The 20,893-nt window shown below is 53.5% G+C and overlaps 2 protein-coding genes across 2 annotated transcripts; one reads left to right on the plus strand and one right to left on the minus strand.

The window, feature by feature from the left end:
- Positions 1 to 1,674: 1,674 nt before the first annotated feature.
- ZFP92 (ZFP92 zinc finger protein) lies at positions 1,675 to 5,704 on the plus strand. Its single transcript, XM_023725438.1, has 4 exons — positions 1,675 to 1,692; positions 1,984 to 2,110; positions 3,785 to 3,886; positions 4,296 to 5,704. The coding sequence occupies exons 1-4, from the start codon at positions 1,675 to 1,677 to the stop codon at positions 5,702 to 5,704; spliced, it is 1,656 nt and encodes a 551-aa protein (XP_023581206.1).
- Positions 5,705 to 18,796: 13,092 nt separating this feature from the next.
- TREX2 (three prime repair exonuclease 2) lies at positions 18,797 to 19,550 on the minus strand. Its single transcript, XM_004390554.1, has one exon. The coding sequence runs from the start codon at positions 19,505 to 19,507 to the stop codon at positions 18,797 to 18,799; it is 711 nt and encodes a 236-aa protein (XP_004390611.1). The 5' UTR covers positions 19,508 to 19,550.
- Between the last annotated feature and the right edge of the window lie 1,343 nt (positions 19,551 to 20,893).

The raw sequence follows: 20,893 nt of genomic DNA on the forward strand, positions 1-20,893 counted from the left end.
CCATCTGAGGTTCTGAGAGAGACAGCGTGCCCGTTCCCTCTGAGGATCTGAGAGAGACAGTTGCCCGTCCCCTCTGAGGTTCTGAGAAAGACAGAGTGCCCGTCCCCTCTGAGGTTCTGTGAGAGACAGCGTGCCCATCCCCCCTGAGGTTCTGAGAGAGACAGCATGCCCTTTCCGTCTGAGGTTCTGAGAGAGACAGCGTGCCCGTCCCCTCAGAGGTTCTGAGAGAGACAGCGTGCCCGTCCCCCCTGAGGTTTTGAGAGAGACAATTGCCCGTTCCCTCTGAGGTTCTGAGAGAGACAGCGTGCCGTCCCTTCTGAGGTTCTGAGAGAGACAGCGTGCCTGTCCCCTCTGAGGTTCTGAGAGAGACAGCGTGCCCGTCCCCCCTGAGGTTCTGATAGAGACAGTTGCCCGTCCCCTCTGAGGTTCTGAGAGAGACAGTGTACCCGTTCTGTCTCAGGTTCTGACAGAGACAGCGTGCCGGGCCTCCGTCCTCTCTTCCGGGTGTTTCCCACAGTCCTTGGTGTTTCAGTGCTGCTTGTAGATGTACAGGTAGTCCCCGACTTATAACTGGGTTCCATTTTGATGACTCCATCAGAAATTGTTTCTCACGTAAGTCAAATACCTCTTCTTTATTCTTAGTTTTTATTATTATTGCCTTCCATTATCAGTATCTTTACTAATCCAATCTTTGAACATCGGTGAGTGAACATTTGGGAATGACAACATCAGCAGGTTACACGCTGCAACATTGTGTGTAGTACAGATTACTAACGATTAGATATACAAAACAAACCAGACGGTTGTAAGTGCGGTTTGTGGTAACTCAAATACGTCGTAAGTCAGGGACTACTTGTATCTTTACACGGTGTCTTCTCCCTGTGCATCTCTCTGTCTCTCTGTCTCTTCTCTTCGTTTATAAGCACACAACTCAGAAGGGATCAGGACCCTACTCCGGTATGGCTTCATGGCACCTGATAACATCTACAAAGACCCTATTTCCAAACGAGGTCACATTCATAGGTTCAGGGGTCAGGACTTCAACATGTCTTTTCGGGGGACACAATTCAACCCATAACACTGGCTCAACTTGCCAGTGATGCAGGTGAGAAGAGAGGACAGAAACTTGGTCTGGGAAAGTATGGCCAGAGCCCTTGGTGAAGCTGCAGGAGCATAAGAGCCAATTGACTCTCCTGGAGAAGAAATTGTGGGCAGACATGTGCTCAGTGGAATGTCCCGGGGTGCTGAACCCTTGGGCCTCTCTGGAAAAAGACACTCCCTCCACACAGGCCCCCTCGCCAGGCCTCCACACACGTATACCTCCACACACACATCTACACACACATCCCTAAACACACATTCACACATATCCCCGCACACATCCTTATGCACACATCCACACACGTCCCCGCACAGATCCTTATGCACACATCTACACCAAGCATACACATACACACACACACACATTCACACACACACCACACTTGCATGCACACATGTTCCACAAACATTTGCTCCCGCTCCTTCTTACTCTGTCACCAAAGCACTACTTTTCTTTGGACCGTTTGACAAGAAAAACTAAACAGCAGTTTGTGAAACCGAGCGGCTGCTCTAGGCTGGCCTCTTCTCACGCCCCGTCCTTCTCACTTTCCTCAGCTCCTCCGTGCCCTGACCATGGCGGCCAGACCCAAGGTAAGTGCGCTCCCTGCCTCTGGGTGGCGCCCTGCCTCCCCCAGCACTCCTCCTTAGCAGTCTCCATCTGCTGCCTCCCAGACTCTGCCTATCCCACTGGGGGCGAGCTCGGTGCCCTTAGTGTTGTTTCCAGAAACTCGATTTCCTGACTTCCATCAGCTCCCCTTTCTTTGAGAGAGTGCTGCTTGTTTCCCTGCCTGCTGAGCCCCCACTGCCACGTTTGCTTGCTGTCTGCGCATCCTGGGACCCCCAGAGCTAATTTCCCTGTGGCCACTGAATGGCTTATTGTAGGTGCCAGTGTCTTTTGAGGACGTGGCTGTGTACTTCACGAAGACGGAATGGAAGCTCCTGGACCTCAGACAAAGGATCTTCTACAAGCGGGTGATGCTGGAGAACTACAGCCATTTGGTGTCTCTGGGTAAGGGACACACACACACACCAGGCCCGCCCCACTCTGGCTCTGCACCCACAATCTATTTCTGAGTTTCCTCGTTGGTTGGTTACTATGAACCCTCCTCCATCAGACCAGCAATGCCTTGTAGGCCAGCCTTTGTCTCAACTGGACACTTGTTTGGTAAATGCTTAGTAGATGTGTGGGCATGTCAAGTTCAGTGTTATTACTCCCATCAAACTTATTTCCATACGTTTGGTTTCCTAGGGCTGCCATAACAAAGCCCCAAAGTAGACAGAGGAATAGAAATGTGTTCTCTGACAGTTCTGGAGGCTAGGAGTCTGAATTCAAGGTGTTGGTGGGACCACACTCCCTCGGAAGTCTCCAGGGGAGGATCCTGCCTTGTCTCTCCCGGCTCCTGGTAGCCCCTGGTGTTCCTTGGTATGTAGATGTATCTTCACACGGCCATCCTTCCTCTGTATGGCTCTATGTGTCCCTTCTCTTTTAAAAGGACACCACTCAGATGGGATTAGGACCCACCTTACTCCAGTAGGACCTCATGTTGACCTAACTGATAACAGCTTCAAACAGGGTCACGTTCACAGGTGCAGGGGTTAGGACTTCAACAGATCTTTTTGGGAGACACAGTTCAACCCATAAACCATTGGCTGACTAAATGTCTTTGTACCCAAAAATAGATGCAAATTATACTCGAATATTTATATGCAGTATTTGAGTCTTAATTCATTTTTACAAAGTTACATCTTACATTCATATCATGTTATAGAGCTTAGCTTCAGGTTTTTCTTGCTTCGAGCCCTTGGTTTTCAAGCCTGGAGAAATTCACGAAGGAGCCAGGCAGCTGCTCTCCCTTCCCTCTCCTGACACGGACCAGGCTCCCGTCTTTATGACAAGGTGAAAGGGGCCATTAAACAGCAGAGACCAGGCTCAGGAACTGGAGGCTGGGCAGGACGGGGCCAGAAGCACGGGGGCAGGCGGGGCAGACACTGAGAAACTCAAGCAATAGGTAGCATTTTCAGGCGGGGCAACGAAGCTCAGAGAGCTTAAGGGACTTGGCCCACCTCCTGCAGCTGGTGAGTAGTAGGTGCTAAAGAGAAAAGTAACCCTGTCTCCCAGGCATGTGCCCCCACCTCAGTCATGCATTCCTCTCTCTGGACATTGTCCTCGTGCCAACCTGGCTGTAAAATCCCGAGCGAGCCGGGCTCCGCCCACTAGGACACTCTGGAGGAGTTCTGGAATCTTCTGTTGAGTTTGGTATAAGAAACAGAGACCCCCATGCTCCACTTGATGACAAGACAGGGTCCTTCAGCTTTCAGGGCACAGGGAGCCCCCAGGTTCTGACCAGAGGTGGATAGCTGTCAGTGCCCTGATACTCTCCAGCCTTCTTTGCTTTGGGGTGTCAACACAGATGCCCACTTCTCATAAGCTTCCTCCTCCTTGCAGGTCTCATAACAACGTCACTGTCCTCTCTGCCCAAACCATTGCCCACTTAAGAGTCCCTGTGCCCACCCAGCCCCTGTATTCTCAGGAATCCTTTGCTTTCTTTGAGGGACTTGCCTGGTGGCACTTTCTGAGAGTTCTTTCTCCTCTATTACCTGAAGAGACTAAGGCTGGCCTGTGTTCCGGTGGAATTCTGTCCTTAACCAGAGCGGTCCTGACCTTATTCTTTCCCGTAAACAGGGTTTTCATTTTCCAAGCCACACCTGGTGTCTCAGCTAGAGCGAGGGGAGGCACCCTGGGTAACAAACACCGACAGAATGGAGACTGGAGGCATTTCTGGAGGTGAGTCACACTGAAAGACGAGAGCGCGGTACCTACGTGGGGAGTTCTATTCAGTGGCAGGTTTCAGTCCTCCAAGGTGCCCATCCAGGTACCAAGTGAAGGGAAGCCTCCCTCTGGCTGTCTCCTCATGGTTACATCTTCCAGAACTCCTCCTGTCCCCAGTCTTCCTGCCCTCCCCATTCTTTCCAGCTCATTCCCACTGCCTCCCCTTTCGCTGTCTTCTCTGCCCTCCTTGACAGTTTTCTTCTCTGTGACCATCGTGCTCCTTCCCCCATGTCTTCATTTCCTGGTTCATCTCTCCTCAGCCACTTACCACCCTCACCTGGTGTGAGAGTGAAGATGGAGAACAAGACTCTGAATAGAGACCCAGGGAGGGGGTGACATTGGTTGGTGTTCACTGTCTTTACAGGTGACAGGAGCATGACATCGATTTCAAAGCAGCAACATTCTAGAAAAGAACTCCCTGGGGCTGGTCTTCAGGGTGGCAGTGAGGGTCAGCTGAGAAGACTGCAGGAGAAAACACTTCAACCTAAGCAGAAACACATGCGTTCTCTGAGGTCACGTCCCAGGAGAAGTGACCGTCACAGGGAGAAAGGCCAAGGCAGCTCTGAGAATGAGGGACGCTCAAACCTCACTCAGCAGCGGAGAGCAGCCACAAGAGAGGCCACTGTGCAGAGAAATAACCGCGGCAGCTCTAGGCCAGCTCCGGTCTCCAGACAAAAGCATTCAAAAGGCAGAGACAAACGGCATGTATGCCAGCAGTGTGGGAATTCTTTCAGCCGGAACTCCAATCTCATCAAGCACCAGATCATCCACAGCACTGAGAAGCCCTTTGCCTGCTCTGAGTGTGGAAAACTCTTCCGGCGCAGCGTTGCGCTCCTTGAGCACGAGCGCATCCATAGTGGAGAAAAGCCCTATGCCTGCAGCAAGTGCGGGAAGACCTTCACTAGGAGCTCCAACCTCGTCAAACACCAAATTGTCCACAGTGACGAGAAGCCCTTTGCCTGCTCTGAGTGTGGGAAACTCTTCCGGCGCAGCTTCACACTCCTGGAGCATCAGCGCATCCACAGCGGTGAGCGACCCTATGAGTGTGATGAGTGCGGCAAGGCCTTCAGCCGGAGCTCTAACCTCATTGAGCACCAGCGCACACACCGCGGTGACAAGCCCTACGTATGCAGCCAGTGCAGCAAGGCCTTCAAGGGCGTGTCCCAGCTCATCCACCACCAGCACGTGCACAGTGGCGAGCGGCCCTTCGAGTGTCAGGAGTGTGGCAAGGCCTTCCGGGGCCTCTCGGGGCTGAGCCAGCACCGCAGGGCCCACAGTGGAGAGCGGCCCTATAAGTGCAGTGAATGTGGGAAGGCCTTTGGCCGGCGCTCTAACCTTTTCAAACATCAGGCTGTGCACAAGGGCCAAGGACCTCATAAGTGTCAAGATTGTGGGAAGGCGTTCCGGCACAGGTTGGCCCTTCTGGAACATCATCAGCAAGTCCACCAAGCCGAGCGGCCCTACAAGTGTGAGGAGTGCAGAAAGGCCTTCCACAGGCGCTCCAGCCTCGAGAACCACCAGCGCGTCTACCACAGCCGGGAGCCCGTCAAGGGGAATTCAAAACGCAGCCACCGCCAGAACACCCACAGTGGGCTGGAGCCTTTCGAGGGTAGCAGTGGCAGCAAAGGTGTCGCTCAAAGCACTGGGGCCTCCCCTGCCCCAAAAAGGCGCACGGTAGAGCCTCATCCTCAGAATGATAAGCATCAAGAAGACTCCAAATGCCAAGCTGTGCTATCCTCCACTAATGACTCCGCCTCAGACCGGGAGCGCTAGGTCCAAGACGAGGGGCCTCTGCCTTTAATGATACAACTGAGGCCCAGCAATTGCAACGAAGACTCTTCAGCAAGCCGGATGGCAGGGTACTATAGTGTGGGCACAAGTGCATGTGTGCATGCACAGGTGTGCGTGTACACACAAGTGTGTGTGTGTGTGCGTGTGTGTGTGCACGTGTGTGACCTAATTTGTCATCGGAGTTATACTGTGTGCGGGTCCGGTGACCTTGAGTTCTGGGAGGAGTTAGCGTTTTCAGGTAGAAGAAGCCTATAAGTGGAGGTTGTGGTTTGATCGTGAAATCAACCAAGAAATGATCTGGACACAGACGTGGGCAAATGTGCTCCTGGACTACATCCACCACCTGCCTGGCCCGTGTGCCTGAGGCGGCATCAGCGTACAGGCAGGGGGCTCGTACAGAGCCGTCAGTGGTCCACTCTTTGCCCTTGTGCCTGAAACCTCCAGCCTTCTGTGGGTACAAGGCCTTTCTGCCTTTCTCCTCCCAAGACAGGCACTCTTTTGCTCTGGTCCCTGGCAGGAGCGGGCTCCAGGCAAGACATGGCCAAGTGGCAGTTTGCCACTGCCACCCTGCTGGCTTTGGTCTCTGCCCCACCTGCTAGCCCAGGCCCACTGCCTCTTGCCTCCCAGCACCCCCCAGTGAAGGCTCCCCAGCCTCTCAGCTCCCCACCCTCAGTGCCTGAAACTTCAAATGTATCTGCACCCCCTTCAAGCAGCCTCCCTTGTTGCTTGTGACCGTCAGGAGGGAAGCAAGATAGGTAAGGAACGCCCTCTCCGGCGGACGTCCGAGCTGCATCCCGCACTGCAGTAGAAGGTGCGTGCCTGCAGGGAAGCTCTCTTGGGCTCTCTCTTTCCATGACGTTCCTGAAAGACTGGAGGGTCGGTTGCTTTGAATGTTTTTGCTTTCAGGTGTAATGTAGGTTGAAAATGGAGATGTTTTTCTAGATGAGAGTATCAGGAAATTGCTCCTTAAATATTATCCACTCTGAGAAAAACTCAGGCGGGAGAAAGGTGGTCACCGCAGGCCTGATACCCCATGACTGTGGCAGCAAGCCTGGCCCCTCTTCTCCCCGCGATGACACAATCCAGTCACTCTTCACCCTCAACCCCACGGAGCCAGGGGCCCCTTCAGCTGTCACATCACTGCTGGCTTAGGGAACTTACCTGGGCGAAAGCTGTGGCCAGCCCTGTCCTGGTCCACCCACGCTGTGCCTCGTGCTCTGCCCTTTGGCACTCAGCTCACTTGGTCTGCTCCCTACCTCCTCAGATCCCTCTCCACTCCCAGGGGAGAGCTGGGCTCGAGGCTTTGTCCTTCAGGCTGCCTGAGGGCAGGCAGGTGGTCAACACCATGGAGGCCACCCATGGGTTCCCCCAAGAGTGTGGGACCATGGCCAAGCCAGCCCTTTCCCAGGTTCAAAGACAACGTCCGTCAGGACTTCTAAGAATAAGGTACAACATACAGGGTTCCTTCTAAGGATGCTGCTGAGAACGCCAATCACTAAGGCGCCTCCAGAAGTGAGATGTATATAAAATGATTTCGCACAGTTGTCAACTGTAGAAAATTCTAGAGTCCTTGTAATTTGCTCTTCACGCTTAACCTCTTTCCATGGGTCTCTATCCCCTTGTCCTATAGTTGCCTTCTTGTCGGTAACCCTGAAACTGAATGTCATGTCTGCCTTTGTAGTCTCTGTGCCAAGAACAGTCCCTGCACTTAGAAAGTGCGGGCTACATGACTATTGTCATTCTAATGAAAGGACCTCCTGTAAGAGGTCCCTGCGTGTGAGCTGTGACGCAATGGCCCAGGGAGGGCCCTAGTGCCTTGCAGAGGGCCAGCCTCATGGATAGGGGTGGGGATTCAGGGTCTGTACCACAGTCCACTCCAGCCTCACCTTGAGCAAGTCGAAGTATCGACATTTTCGATTTTTCCCATAGAATACTAAGCATTACGAACATGTCTTCGAAATCCGCGGTGAGATCATTGGGAATTTGCATTTTTCTGAGGAGCAGACAGATTCAGGGCAGGTGACACTGGCAGGAGGCCACGAGCTCGGGCTACTGCCTCGTGCGGCCTGATCAGGATTGGGAAAACAATTGCTACACAATGCAAACCCAAAAGAGGCCAAGTTGGTGCTCTCCAGTGTTCGTTTCTGTGGCTCCAGTAAGTGAACGATGGCGTTCCCATAGGGCCAAGCAGTAACCAGCTTTGGTAAAGAAGAGTTGGGTCTCCCAAAGATAATTTAACTCTACTTGTTTTCATTTATAAGCTAAATCTACTTTTAATATTGTTGTTGCTACTTGCCATCGAGCTGACTCTGACTCATGGCAACCCCATGTGTTACAGAGTAGAGCTGTGCTTCATAGGGTTTTCCTGGCTGTAATCTTTACGGCAGCGGATCGCCAGGCCTTTTTTCCGTGGCACCACGGGGTTGGATCAAACCACCAACCTTTATGTTAGCAGTCAAGTGCAAACCATTTGCGCTACGTGGGGAACTTATTTTTAATGTAAGTGCCTTTTTTCATCTTGGGACCTGCCCCCCGAGGTTGACTAGCAGTCTGAGTTTGGGAGTGCCCTGAAAAGCCTCCGTGTCCCAGATACTCGCTGAGATCCATGGCATTGAAACATTGTCCATTGACTCATGGCGACCCTGTGTACAGCAGAGCAAAACACTGCCCGGTCCTGTGCTGTCTTCATGATCGTTTGTGTGCTCAAGTCCACTGTCGCGGCCGCTGTGTATTTTGAGTGCCTTCCAACCTCGGGGCTCATTTTCCAGCACTATATTGGACAATGTTCTGTTGTGAGCTATAGGGTTTCAGTTGACTGATTTTCAGAAGTAGATCACCAGGCCTTTCTTCCTAGTCTGTCTTAGTCTAGAAGCTCCACGGAAACCCGTCCACCATGGGTGACCCTGCTGGTGTTTGAATACCAGTGGCATAGCTTCCAGCATCACAGCAACACACAGTCTCCACAGTACGACAGACTGACAGACAGGTGGCGGGTGGTGGAGGCCTAATTTAGCTCTTCGTTAGATGTTTGCTACAACGCTATTATGAGTATCGTTTCCTTTTAGTCCCAGTAACAGGTATGCAACGTGAGCTGAATGGGTATTACATGGAATAAAAATCAGTGAGTGTTGGAAAAGATACTTGTGATTTTATTTCAAAAGTGCCTCCAAATTGGGCTTCCCGCTGCTTTGTGGGGAACTGGAATGAGGGCCCACACTTGCTTTTGGTTGGACAACAAGAATGTAAATGTTTAGACTACAGGGAAAAGTCTTGCCTGCTTTCCACCCTCACGCCAAGAGCTCTGGTGCATCTGGGCGTTTGGACCATTTGACCTTCGTACCTTCGGACACTTTTCAAGAAGCCATTTAAATGCTGTGGTGGTATCTGCCTGGTGAATCATCATGAGTGAAGTAACTGTGAAATGTGAATGTTCTCATGTACTTTGGCTGCAGACAAATAAGGACAGGGTAAAACTGTCGGTCTGGAAATGGGCCCTCTAGGAGAGAGGAGCTTTTCTGATGGTTTAAACTAAGAGAGTCGGCTTAGAGGTTGGTGCGGATGCGAGGATTCTGCTAAGTGCTCCGTGCCCTCATTGAACAGGCTCACAGAGAAAGGCAGTCAGGGTAGCTTTAAACAACAGACGTTTATTATGTCACCACCAGAAGTCCAAGTTAGGGTATCAGCCATGTGGATTCCTTCTGAGGGTCCTGAGAGAGGTCCTGTTCTAGGCCTCCCTCCTAGCTTCTGGTGGCTCCCGGCAGTCCTTGGCATCCCTTTGCTGCCTGCAGATTGTCACGTGATGCCTTCCCCTGTGTGTGACTCTGTGTTCGTGTCTGTTCTCCCCTTTATGAGACACCACTCAGAAGGATGAGGATTAGGACCCACCCTACTCTGGTATGACCTCATTAACATAACCCTTTCCTGAACCAATTATTTTCTGCTTTGGATTTTTTGTTGATACCATGTGTTTTCATTAATGGAAGCATGCTGAATCATTGAGTGTGTCTGAAATTTTTGGTAGGTAGTATGGATTTTTTTTCTTGCCCCCTCCCACAAGCCTACCCTAAATGTTTAGTGGTACCTATGAAATACTACTAATTATACCCCAGAGTATCCACCAGGGTCTATTGGTACGTATGTGTAAACAAAAATCTTCAACTTTCTATTTTTCCTACCAAAAATTCAGACACCTCATACAATACCCCATAAAAACAGTAATTTGCAGCACACACCCATTTCTTTGGTTTCAAACAGTCATAAGGCTCCTGCCTTGCGGGCAGCACGCACTGTCAGGGCGCAGCAGCTTCCCAACAAATCTTCAGAGGCTGAAAAAGGACTTGGTCCCTAGAGGTACCCATGAGTACAGAAGGGTTAACTGATAACACCAAAAGAAAAACCCTGTTAAGAACTGAGCTGCTAACCCAAAGGTTGGCGGTTGAAATCCACCAGCCGCTCCTTGGAAACCCTACAAGGCAGTTCTGCTCTGTCCTACAGTGTCGCTGTAAGTTGGAAATGACTCAACAGCAACAAGTTTGGGTTTGATTGTTTTTTTTTTTTTTTTTTTGTTATGGTATCTGGAGCTGATTTCATCCTTTTCCGCAACCTGGGGAACATTCATGCAGGAAACAAAGGTCTTCTGTGGATTCACAACATTTTAAAAAAAACCCCATTGCCATCAAGTTGATTCCAACTCATAGCTATGAGTTTACGTTATTGAGGTATAATTGTTTTGTAGTTAATCGCACCTATTCAAAATGTACAACTGGCTGGGTTTTGACATATGTATACCCCTGTGAAACCATCACCACAATCAAGATAGTGAACGTACGGATCCATCACCCCCATAAGTTTCCTTGTGCCCCTTGGCAATCCCTACTGTCTGCCCTTCCCTGCCCCACCCATCCCTGCAAATACTGATCTGCTCCCCAAACTAGAGGGAGTCCATCTGGTTTTCCCTGATGGGGTCCATTTTTGATTCTTGGAGTTTACCATATTCAGCAATAAAACCACATCAAGGTAGATTTAATTTTCTGAAAAGGATTTTACTAAAAAAAAAGAAAAAAACCCTGCTAAATACGCTTTTCAATTGAAAACCCTCTGCTGCCCGCCCGGTCTAGGTTCTCAGCTGTGGACTTGCCATGAGCCCGGGGTGGGAAGCCTGGGGCAGTGCCAGCAGCGTTTTCGTCCCCCTCATTAGCAATTGGCCTCATCTGATGGCACATGCCTCAGTTTCCTTTCTGTACAGCTGGCAGGAGTCACATCTCCAAGTTGTGATAACCACAAAACGCAAACCCATCCATCCGTTCCCTACTGGGGGACGCTCTGGGCTGGTGAGACCTAAGTCCCGCCCTCCCCGAGTTGGCCTTCTTCCGGTGCAGATGTGAACGCAGGGGAGGGGTGGATAGACAATAAGCAGGGGAGAGGGAGTCAGAGGCCGTCTCTTATGGGGACATTTGAGCAGGGACCTGACTAAGCAGTACAGTTGGAGAGCACCGCAAGTGTAAAGGTCCTGGAAACCGGAAGTCCAAAATCAAGGCGTCAGTAGGGCTGCGCTCCCCCTGGAGGCTCTAGAGGACGATCCTTCCTTGCCTTTTCCAGCTCCTGTTGGTTCCTGGTGTTTATTGGCTGTGGCCACATCACTCCCTCCACCTTCTCTCTCTGTCTCAAATCTCCCATCTCTACCCACGGGACGAGAAGCCCACCAGTGGACTGACCATGGGGCGACCTCCCTCCAGGTAGCACCTGCACCTTGGTCAGCACCAGACAGTCCACAGTGGGAAGACATCTCCAGGGTCATTCACTGAAGAGGCACAAAGTGGGAAGCCTAAGTCTCCGCTCCCCTTTCCAGCAACACAGCCACCAGGGGGCCCAAGAGTGGAGAATGGTTTAACCTCGTTGGGAGGCTGCTTTCATAAGGAGGTTGTATTTGTTAAATGCTTGAGCTTGGTGGGTGGGTGTTTCGCCCCTTCAGCCTCTATGACATCCCCCTGGCAATTTCCTCTGCAGAGTGGAAAGCTGGGAGCAGCTCTCAGGTGAGGGAACAGGACTGAGGAAAGGGGATTTGGGAATTTTCCATGTCCACATGACTGCTAAGTCTGGTCATAGTGGAGCTCTGCCGGAAGAGAGTGGAGTGTGGAGAAGCAAGCTTGTGGGGGGTGGGAACTCTGGGGGACACCGCAAAGAGAGGAGGAGGGGGGCATCCAGGAGGCATCCCCAGGAGGGGAGTGTCTTAGGAGAGAAGTGGCTGCCCCAGGTGAGAAGGCTGAGGGCTGAGAGGAGGAAGCCGCCAGCTTGGAGCAGATCATGTGCGGGTTGCCGTGGGGAGATTTGCTCCCAAACCTGGAAACTGCCCTGAAGCTCCAAGTAAGGGGGTGGGGGGCTGGTATCTGAACGCTGGGCCCTGGAAGGTGGGGCCTGGATTGGCCTCCTCCCTTTGCCATCCCTGGGTGGCACAATCGGTTTGTGCTCGAACCCACCCAGTAGCACTGTGAAAGAAAGGCCTGGTGGGCGATCTGCTTCCACTAAGATCACGGCCCCAACGGTGGGGGGAAAATGCAAAACAGAATTTCACAGTCTCGTGGCTCCAGACTTCCTGGAGCCATGGAGGCTGGAAGAACCCCTGAAACTATTGCCCTGAGATAACCTTTAAACCTTAAACCAAAAATATCCCCTGAAGTCTGCTTAAACCGAACAACAGTTTAGCTTAACTAGTAAAGAATGTCTGCCTTGAGCATTGTGCTCTTTTAAGATCTATCTCTATGGGATCAAATCGACAACAGCAACTCGAAAGATTAGATAGGAAACTTAGGGGGCAGGGAGTTTATGTTAATGGGGGAGGAACGGCCCAGAAAAGGAGGGTGAGAATGGTTGCCAATTACACCCCGAAGAATGTCATCAATGTCACTGAATTGTACATGTAGAAACTGTTGAACTGGTGTATGTTCTGCTGCACATATTCGCAACAACCATAAAAATAAAATAAATTATTTTTAGAAAAAGAAAGAAAGAAAACTCTATGGAGCAGTTCCACTCTGACTCACGTGGGGTCACCATGGCAACTAACAGCGACTTGTCCTCTCCACTCCCTCCGTGGCGCCCACACAGCCCAGGCTCTGGAGGGGAAGAGGGAGCAAGAGAGGCCCAGCAGAGGGCCCCAGGCTCCCTCCAAGTGGTCCTGACTGGCAGGCTGAAGGGCAAATTTGACGTTTTAGAACTTTCCCTACTGCCAAAAGGGAAGAGCCGTTCTCCCTCGTCTCTTGGAAGGATCCCATGGGGCAGGCAGCACTGGGGAGGCTTCCTCCGGCCCCGCGGGATGTCTGTAGATGGTCTGAAAGGCACAGGAGCCTCCAGGCAGCGTTCGGGGCCCGGAGCGTTCTCTGGGAGCCACGTCTACAGTATAAGCTCCCCTCTCCCTCAGAATCTAGCCACCTGGCTCTGAGCGGCATTTACCTGCTTGCCGCTGAGGGCTGCCTGGTAGCTGAGTGTACCAGGGAGCGCGGGTGTGACAGAGCTTCTTCACTAAGCACCTGTCTCAGGCTTTGTGGGGAGGAGTCTGGAGGGAGGGGCCGCAGCGGGAGGACACAGAGTGTGGCCCCTGGCTCGGCTCGCTGACCGCCCTCCTGGCCTCCCCGGCCCCCCGGCCCCCAGGCAGGCAGGGGCCTCACTGCTCGGAGGCTGGGGCCTCACCCGGGACAGCGAGGACTGCTGACAAGAGAGGCACCTGGGATGCCGCCCCAGAGCACAGCACGGAGCCCAGTCAGGGAGGAAGTTAACAAATGATTGTGGAAAACCGCCTTAGATGGCAAAGGCCCCTCGCCTACAGATTGAAAGGGCCCATCATGTTCCAAACCGGATTGCCACACACCTGAGCATTTCCTGGAAAAAAATTCCCAGAGCTCCTAGACTAAGCAGAACGAACATCTGAGAAGCTTCCAAACAAAAAAGAATTCAGAGCAGCCCAGCCTCTCTGCGCAACTCTGGAAGCTGGAAGCTGGGGAACGTTGGCTGACCAGTAGGGGAAGGAAAAGCAAGAATTCAGAAAATCTTATCTACTGGAAGAAAAACTCCTAGAAAAAGGAATCTGGCCAAACAACAGCTGAGACACAATGCAGACACCGGGAAAGAGAACATGGAGACAGAGGAAGCCGTGGTGGGGTCAGCCTTGTGAACTGCAGGTAAGTCTAGGCGGACGCCCACGGCGTGGCTGGGCAGGTACTCTGTGAAAAAGCCCAGAGAACAAAGACGGTGTGATATCTTCAAGATGTGAGCGGGGACACGGCAACGAAACATATACAGACGAACCGCTAGGCGTGCAAGTCTTGTGGAAGATTGGAATAACATCAGAGAATTGGACAGATGTAGCAGATGCCAAACAAGTGAAAACGAGAAAGACTTCAGTCTGTGGAACATTTACAAAAGTTATTTATGCGTGCGGCCCCCAGACAATCTTAATTCGAAAAGATATTTTAAATAGCACATCCTCAGATTTGTATTCTATGCAATTCGAAATCATCATAGAAAATGGTACAAACTCTTAAGTAGCCAGCAATTAAGACGAACTCTACTATGCAATTAGATCAAGGAAGAAATCAAAAGTGAAATTACCAACTGTCTATAAAGTAACACCACCACCCGTCTGTCAGTTTGTCGTACTGTGGTGGCTTGCATGTGGCTGTGATGCTGGAAGCTGTGCCATCAGTATTTCAAATACCAGCAGGGGCACTCATGGTGGACAGGTTTCAGCAGAGCTTCCAGACTAAGATAGACCAGGAAGAAAGGCCTGGCAATCTACTTCTGAAAATTAGCCAATGAAAACTTTATGGATCACAACAGAATATTGTCCAATACAGTGCTGGAAAATGAGCCCCCTCGGTTGGAAGGCACTCAAAATACACAGGGGCCTCAACAATGGACTCAAGCAGACCAGCTATCATAAAGATGGCATGAGACTGCGTGACATTTCCTTCTGTTGTAACTGGGGTTGCCATGAGTCACAGCCAACTCAACGGCCTTTGCGTGAGTGCCTTAATTATCCAAAAAGGCAGATGACAGAGGAAGCTAGTCTGCATCTTAAGAAATTTGAAAAAAAAGAAAGCAAAAGAAAATAGGCAGGTGAAATGAATAAAGATAAAAGCTAAAGTTAATGAAGCAGGAAAAAAAAAGAGACAGTGGCGTCACCAGGGTGACACTGCCAGAGGGGGGGGGTGACACCAAAATGACTGTCGATAAAATTTTTGTGCAGTATTTCAGCAGAAATTTCTGTTTTATGAAAATATCCCCGTGGTTATAACAACGACATTTTTCGTAAGCCCAGCTTACATGGATCAATATACCTGCAAGGCCAAAACCCTGTGCTAATTTACCTTCCAAACCTTCTAACGCGCTCCAGGCAGAGCTGTCATTATTACCTAATTACAATGACGCTTCGAATCACGTGGCTTCTTCTGCACGCGCTACAAGCATGTGATGTTGTTTGCGTAGCCGGCGGTGTTTTTATAGTGGCTGATTTTGTCAAATTTTCTGGCATTTAACTACAATATTGTGGTAATTAGCACGGGGGGGAGGTGACACCAACCCTAGCGACGCCACTGAGGAGAGAAGCTAAAGCAAATTCCTGGTTTTCTTCTTTGAAAAGACCAATGAAATGTATCAAACAATCCTTGTTAAGGAAAAAGGAGAGAAGTAACCCAACTATACACAATTAGCATACAGATGCTGCAGAAACAGAAAAAATTATGTCAATACATCTGAACACCTACAGGGCATTGACTATAAAAACAGTCTTAAACAAAAAGGTGTTTATGAGTTTTTTAAATTCACATCTAATAAGATCCCACGTATGCAAAATCATGCGTGAGTGTGTGAATGAGGTGTGTGTATGAATAGGGTGAGGGGGTGTGGTGGTGTTTGTGTCAGGGAATGAATGTGGGGGGCACAGTGTGGGGGTGCGAGTGTATGGCACATTCGCATAAGTGAGTGCATGTGAGTCACGGCTGTTTGTGGGGGTTGCGTGAGTGGGTGTGAGAGACGGGTGTAAGTGGGGGGTGGGAGGATGTGGTGCGGTGGAAGTGGAGGGGCGCGTGTGTGGGGACTGTGTGAGTGGGTGGGAGTAGGGGGTGTATGCTCATGTGTGAACGCAGGTGTGCGTGTGGGGATGGGGTGGAGTGTGTGCTCGTGGGGCTGCACGTGGAGGTGTGCGGGGGATTTTGCATGCACACGAGCCGAGGCGCCGGAAAGCCAGGTCACGGTGATGCTGCCAGCGCTGTGGGCGAGGGGAGGAGCCTTCCCGTGAACCTCGGCACACTGGCCCTGTGGGCTGAATTCTTTACTTGCGAAACCTGAAACCATCCAGCTGTTTCCACCCGGGCAGCCATTTCATCTCTCCAGCTTTCTGCTCTGGGCTGCGCACGACCTGATTCAGACTTTGTCCTTGTCACATAGTCTCCTACACAAAGACACACTGGCAATGCTCATGGCCTTTTATTCCATTATCTGTCCTTCTCCACGGATAATTCCGTTTTCAATTGATTTACGTCCCCCAGGTACGCTCTCGTGATCACAGCTGTGTCCCCATTGGCCGACGCCCCTCATGGCCTGATGTGGCCTGTCCGTTGGCAATGCATCTTGATGAGAGGCAGGTGGCCGGCCAGGAACGAGCTCAGGGAGCTCAGGGACAAATTGCAGCTCTTCCGTGTCTGGCTGCCTTCACTCAGCATAATTGCTGAGACCCACCCAAGTCTTTGCGGGTATCAACAGTTCATTCCGTTTTCTGACTGAGCACGAGCCTGCAAGATGGCGGGACCACACAGGGCTATTACTCGAATAAAGCTGCCTGAACGTTCGCGGACGGGTCTTTGTGTGGACGTGTGAATTCATTTCTCTTGGGTAAAGACTGAACGGTGTAATAGATGGATGATATGGTAGCTATATGTTTAACTTTTAAGACACTGCCAAACTTTTCCCAACTGTTGGTACCATTTTACTTTCCCACCAGTCATATATCCTTGCCAACACTTAGTATGGTCTGTCTTTTAAGTTTAGCCCATTCTACTCTGTCCTGTAGGGTCGCTATGAGTTGAATCGACTAGATGGCAAAGGTTTTGGTTTGGTTTTTGGGAATAGGTGTTAAATTTTCAGGAATTTTACAAGCAAATTGTTAAATGCAACTGTCTTAGTTATCTAGTGCTGCTGTAACAGAAATACCACAAGTGGACAGCTTTAACGAACAGAAATTTATTCTCTCACAGTCTAGGAGGCTAGAAGTCTGAATTCAGGCTGCCAGCTCCAGGGAAAGGCTTTCTCTCTGTGTCGGCTCTGGGGGAAGGTCCTTGTCTCTTTGAGCTTCTCTTCCCCTGTCTCTGCTTCTCTGACTTGCTTCTCTGACTCGCTCGTATCTCAAAAGAGACTGACTTAAGACACACATTTCTTTTCCCGCAAAGCCACTGTCAAACATTCCTCAGCAGTGCTTGGCCTGCCCAGTCAGGGCATGGACTCAGGAAGGTGACTGAGCTCAGGCCACCATGGAGCCTGGGGAGCCCAGAGGGGTGAGGAGCAGCACCTGGGCCCAGAAAGGCCACAAGTTGGCTGTTGAGGCCATCCACCTGTCCGTCTGAGCCCGGCTGCCAAGGCGGAAGGGACCCAGTTGGTGCCACCGCCCCCCCCCCCCCAGAGAGTTGGTGGCCAGGCCAGGGTTTCAAAGGCCTCACCTGCTGGCCAAGGCTCCCGTTCTTGCTGGGAACCCAGCCAGAGGCAGGTAGTTGCCATCCTCCTGGCTGTCCCCCACTCTTTCTGCTCCTGTCTGGTGCAGGGTCCTGGCCTGAGGCCCCACCCCTGCTCAGCTAGCCCTAGCCACGTGGGCGCGCTCCCAGGGCGGGGACCCAAGCAGCCCTCCTCGGGAAGCTGGGCAAGGGCACAGACCTTCTGGGCACTGGCCAGGCTCCCCAGCTAGCCCTCTTCGGGCCCTCCCTCCCCCAGCTCCGTCATTCTGCCCTTAGCCGCCATCCCATCCATGGTGCACATCGTCTGATTGACAGAAACCCTGCTCAGCACCGCTGGCGGCCCCGAGCCCTCATCCTCCCGCCAACTGGCACATCTAAGCTGCTCGTCATCGTGACCTACTTAGGATTCCCTGAACGGGCCCAGCTGGTTCGGGCCTTTGCCAAGAGTCACTCTGCAGGAGTGGCCACCCCACCCCCTCTACCCCCTCCTCCCCCGGTCCGCCTCCCACGAGGCCAGCAGCACCTCCAGATGGGGCACCACGAGCAGGTCCCAGCTTCCAAAGGTCTGGCCAGGGCCACTCGGGAGGGAGATGAGGCCCAGGACGGACCCCTACCTGGGTCTGGCCTTCCCATGCGGCCGCCTATCTCTCCTTGGCTCCTCCACAGCACCCTGCACCCCGGGACACTCCCGTCGCCCAGTTTATACCTTTGAGGGCCCTGTGACGTGTGTGCCTGCACAGGGTGGGTGGGGACTCCCTCTTCATGAGCACACCAGGGCTGCCGGGCACCGCGCTGTTCTCCAGCGAGGGCCGGGCCTTCCAGGTGGAGCCAACGAGCTGGGGCGGAGCTGTGTGCCCGTGTGGGCAGCTCCCTCTTTCGCCTCCTCCCCGGGCACAGACTTGGGCCCACCTTGAGGAGACGGGAGAGGCGCTGGTGGGAGGCTGCCAGGCCGGTGGCCTGTGGCTCAGGACCACCCAGGCCCTGGTCTCCCCACTCTGCCCCGAGCTGACCACAGGGATAGAATGGGGGCAGCGACCGGGTGCTGCTGGGGCACAGGGCAGTGAGGCGGGAGTCGGTTGCCATGTTTATTGAGACAGAGTGAGAGGTGGGAGACCCAAAACACCGCGGCCAAGTCACCCGAGTACCCAGGCCGGCCAGGGGAACGGGCGTGGAGTAGGGTGGGAAGAAGGCTCTAGGGCCCGGGGGGAGCCTGGGCTGCCCAGCCAGAAGAGCCAGATGAGGGGCTTGGTGTCGGCCACCCAGCGAGTCAAGTGTCAAGGCCGGCCGGGGTTGCGAAGGGCTCGCAGGCTGGTCCAGGCGCGGGGAGTTGGCTCTCGTGCGCCAGGGTGCCAGCCGCTCAGGCCTCGGGGCTTGGGACCTCAGGTGGGGCGTACATGGGCTCGATGTGGGCCCAGCTGCGGGCCTGCTCGTCGGCCCAGGCGAGCAGCTCAGCCGCGCGGTGCAGGAAGACCATGAGCAGCGTGTGCACGTCGCCCTCGGCCGAGTGGGCAGCGCTCGGCTCAGCCTGGAAGTAGCGGCGGAAGAGGCTGCCCAGACTATAGCCCTTGCGGCCCTGGGCCCGGGTGCCATGGCTGTGAGCGCGGTCCAGGCCCCGAAGCGCGGGCAGCGTGTCCAGGCAGACAGTGTCCGGGGGCAGGTGGGCGCCCAGGCGCTGCAGCTCTGTGCAAAGCAGGGGGAAGTCGTAATCGAAGCCGTTGTGGGCCACAAGGCAGAGGGGGCCCTCCTGGCGGCTCAGGAAAGCCTGCAGCGTCCGCACCACTGCGCCATCGAAGCCGGCCTTCCGGCACTGCGCCAGGCCCTCGCTGCTCAGGCCCGTGATCTCGCTGGCCTTGGCGGTGAAGGGGCGCGCCGGGCTCATGCATAGGGTGAGCTTGTCCAGGACCCGGGGCAGCACAGGGGCGCCCACCTCGTCGAGCTCTGGGTTCTCCAGGGAAGAGCGGTGGACGGCAAACAGGGATATCTCAGCAATCTCAGGATCCACATCCGGGAGCCCGGTGGCTTCCAGGTCCATGAAGACAAAGGTCTCAGCCCGGGGTGCCTCAGACATGGCGATTAGCTTACGGGGACAGGGTGGCCTAAAGCTGCCGGAGCAAAAGAGACGGAGACGCCAGGGCCTGGCACACGCAGCCGACACAATGGCGCTTTTGGTGGGGACCTGTTACTTCTGTCCGGGACGGGACCTCTCAGAGGCTGGTCACCGGCCCCACTCCGTCCCCAGGGGCCCTTACCAACAGCAGAAGGCAGGCCTGACTTGCACAGACACTAGAGCCCTCTGCCTCTTGCTTGGCGCCCACCCTGCTTCAGGGCCCCCACGCTGGTGCAGCCCTGGGAATGCTACCTTCACTGAGAGGCTTGGCTGGGAGCTTCAGGCCTGGACCCTGCCTCTCCATCCCTGGGGCTAGGGCCCAAGAGAGTGACTGTGACTCTGGCCCTCCCTGGTGCTCGGCCTCCCCTGCCTTTTCCCCGGCCTCCAGGGGCCAGCCCCAACCTTGCCGCTGCCGTCTCCAGGCTCGAGCTCGGGGTGGCCTGTCCTGGCTTACCTGGGGTGGGTGCCGGCCGGCTTCTGGGCTGCTGAGCACCTGTGACCTGCAGGCTGCTGCAGGCAGCCTTTAATCAACGGCCGAGGCCCGCCCCCAGCTGCCTGTTGGGCAACGGCCGCAGGACCAGTGTGGCCGGCTCGCCGCCCCCTCACTGGCTCACTCCCTTGCTTGCTCATAGCCACTGGGGCACACACACCCCGTATCTACAAAGCAAGGAGCTGGCTCCCGGGCCACACGGGCTCCCGACACATACCACCGTGGGTGCAGGAACGTGTCGTCACAGGGACAGAAGGAAACACGAGCCTCCAGGGAGGCCGTGCCCTCTGCCCAGCTCCACCTTCCCGGGCCTCAGTTTCTCCTGTCATGGGGCATCAGGCTGAAGGGGGCTCAGGAGTGAGGGGGCACCTACATATCTCGTGCTGTCTGTGAAGGGGAGGGGGCACACTCTAGCGTCACCCAGTGACGAGGGTGGCCTGGGGTGATTCACCCACCTCGAGGGCTCATCTTCCACCAGAACAGAGATGGTATCTGTCATCAAGGGTGCAATGACCCATCGTGTGTAACAAGCCAAGAGGGAAGGAGGGATGCAGAATTGAGCAGTTTCTTCCCAGGTGCTGGACAGATGACAGGCAGGCGGATGGACGAGCAGTGCGAGCCCGGGAACAGGCAGTCAAGATGGGAGGGCAGATGGCTGAGCCCGGAGACCCGTCCACCCACCAAGCTGAGGCACAAGAGCCGCATCCTGCCTGCACGCCGAAGACCTCAAACAAAAACCCGTTGCCGTGGCGTCTATTCTGACTCCTAGCCCCATAGGGTTGCCAAGAAGCGACTGGTGGATTCAAACTGCTGACCTTTTGGTTAGCAGCCATAGCTCTTAACCACTACGCCACCAG

Source organism: Trichechus manatus, unplaced genomic scaffold (genome assembly GCF_000243295.1).
Source record: "Trichechus manatus latirostris isolate Lorelei unplaced genomic scaffold, TriManLat1.0 scaffold00309, whole genome shotgun sequence".
NCBI classification, from domain to species: domain Eukaryota; kingdom Metazoa; phylum Chordata; class Mammalia; order Sirenia; family Trichechidae; genus Trichechus; species Trichechus manatus.

Coding starts and splice junctions, on each gene's coding strand:
- ZFP92 (XM_023725438.1), top strand. Junction 2,111..3,784: donor CAGCCATTTGGTGTCTCTGG/GTAAGGGACACA, acceptor TCCCGTAAACAG/GGTTTTCATTTTCCAAGCCA. Junction 3,887..4,295: donor GACTGGAGGCATTTCTGGAG/GTGAGTCACACT, acceptor CTGTCTTTACAG/GTGACAGGAGCATGACATCG.
- TREX2 (XM_004390554.1), bottom strand. CDS start 19,507: ATGTCTGAGGCACCCCGGGCTGAGACCTTTGTCTTCATGGACCTGGAA.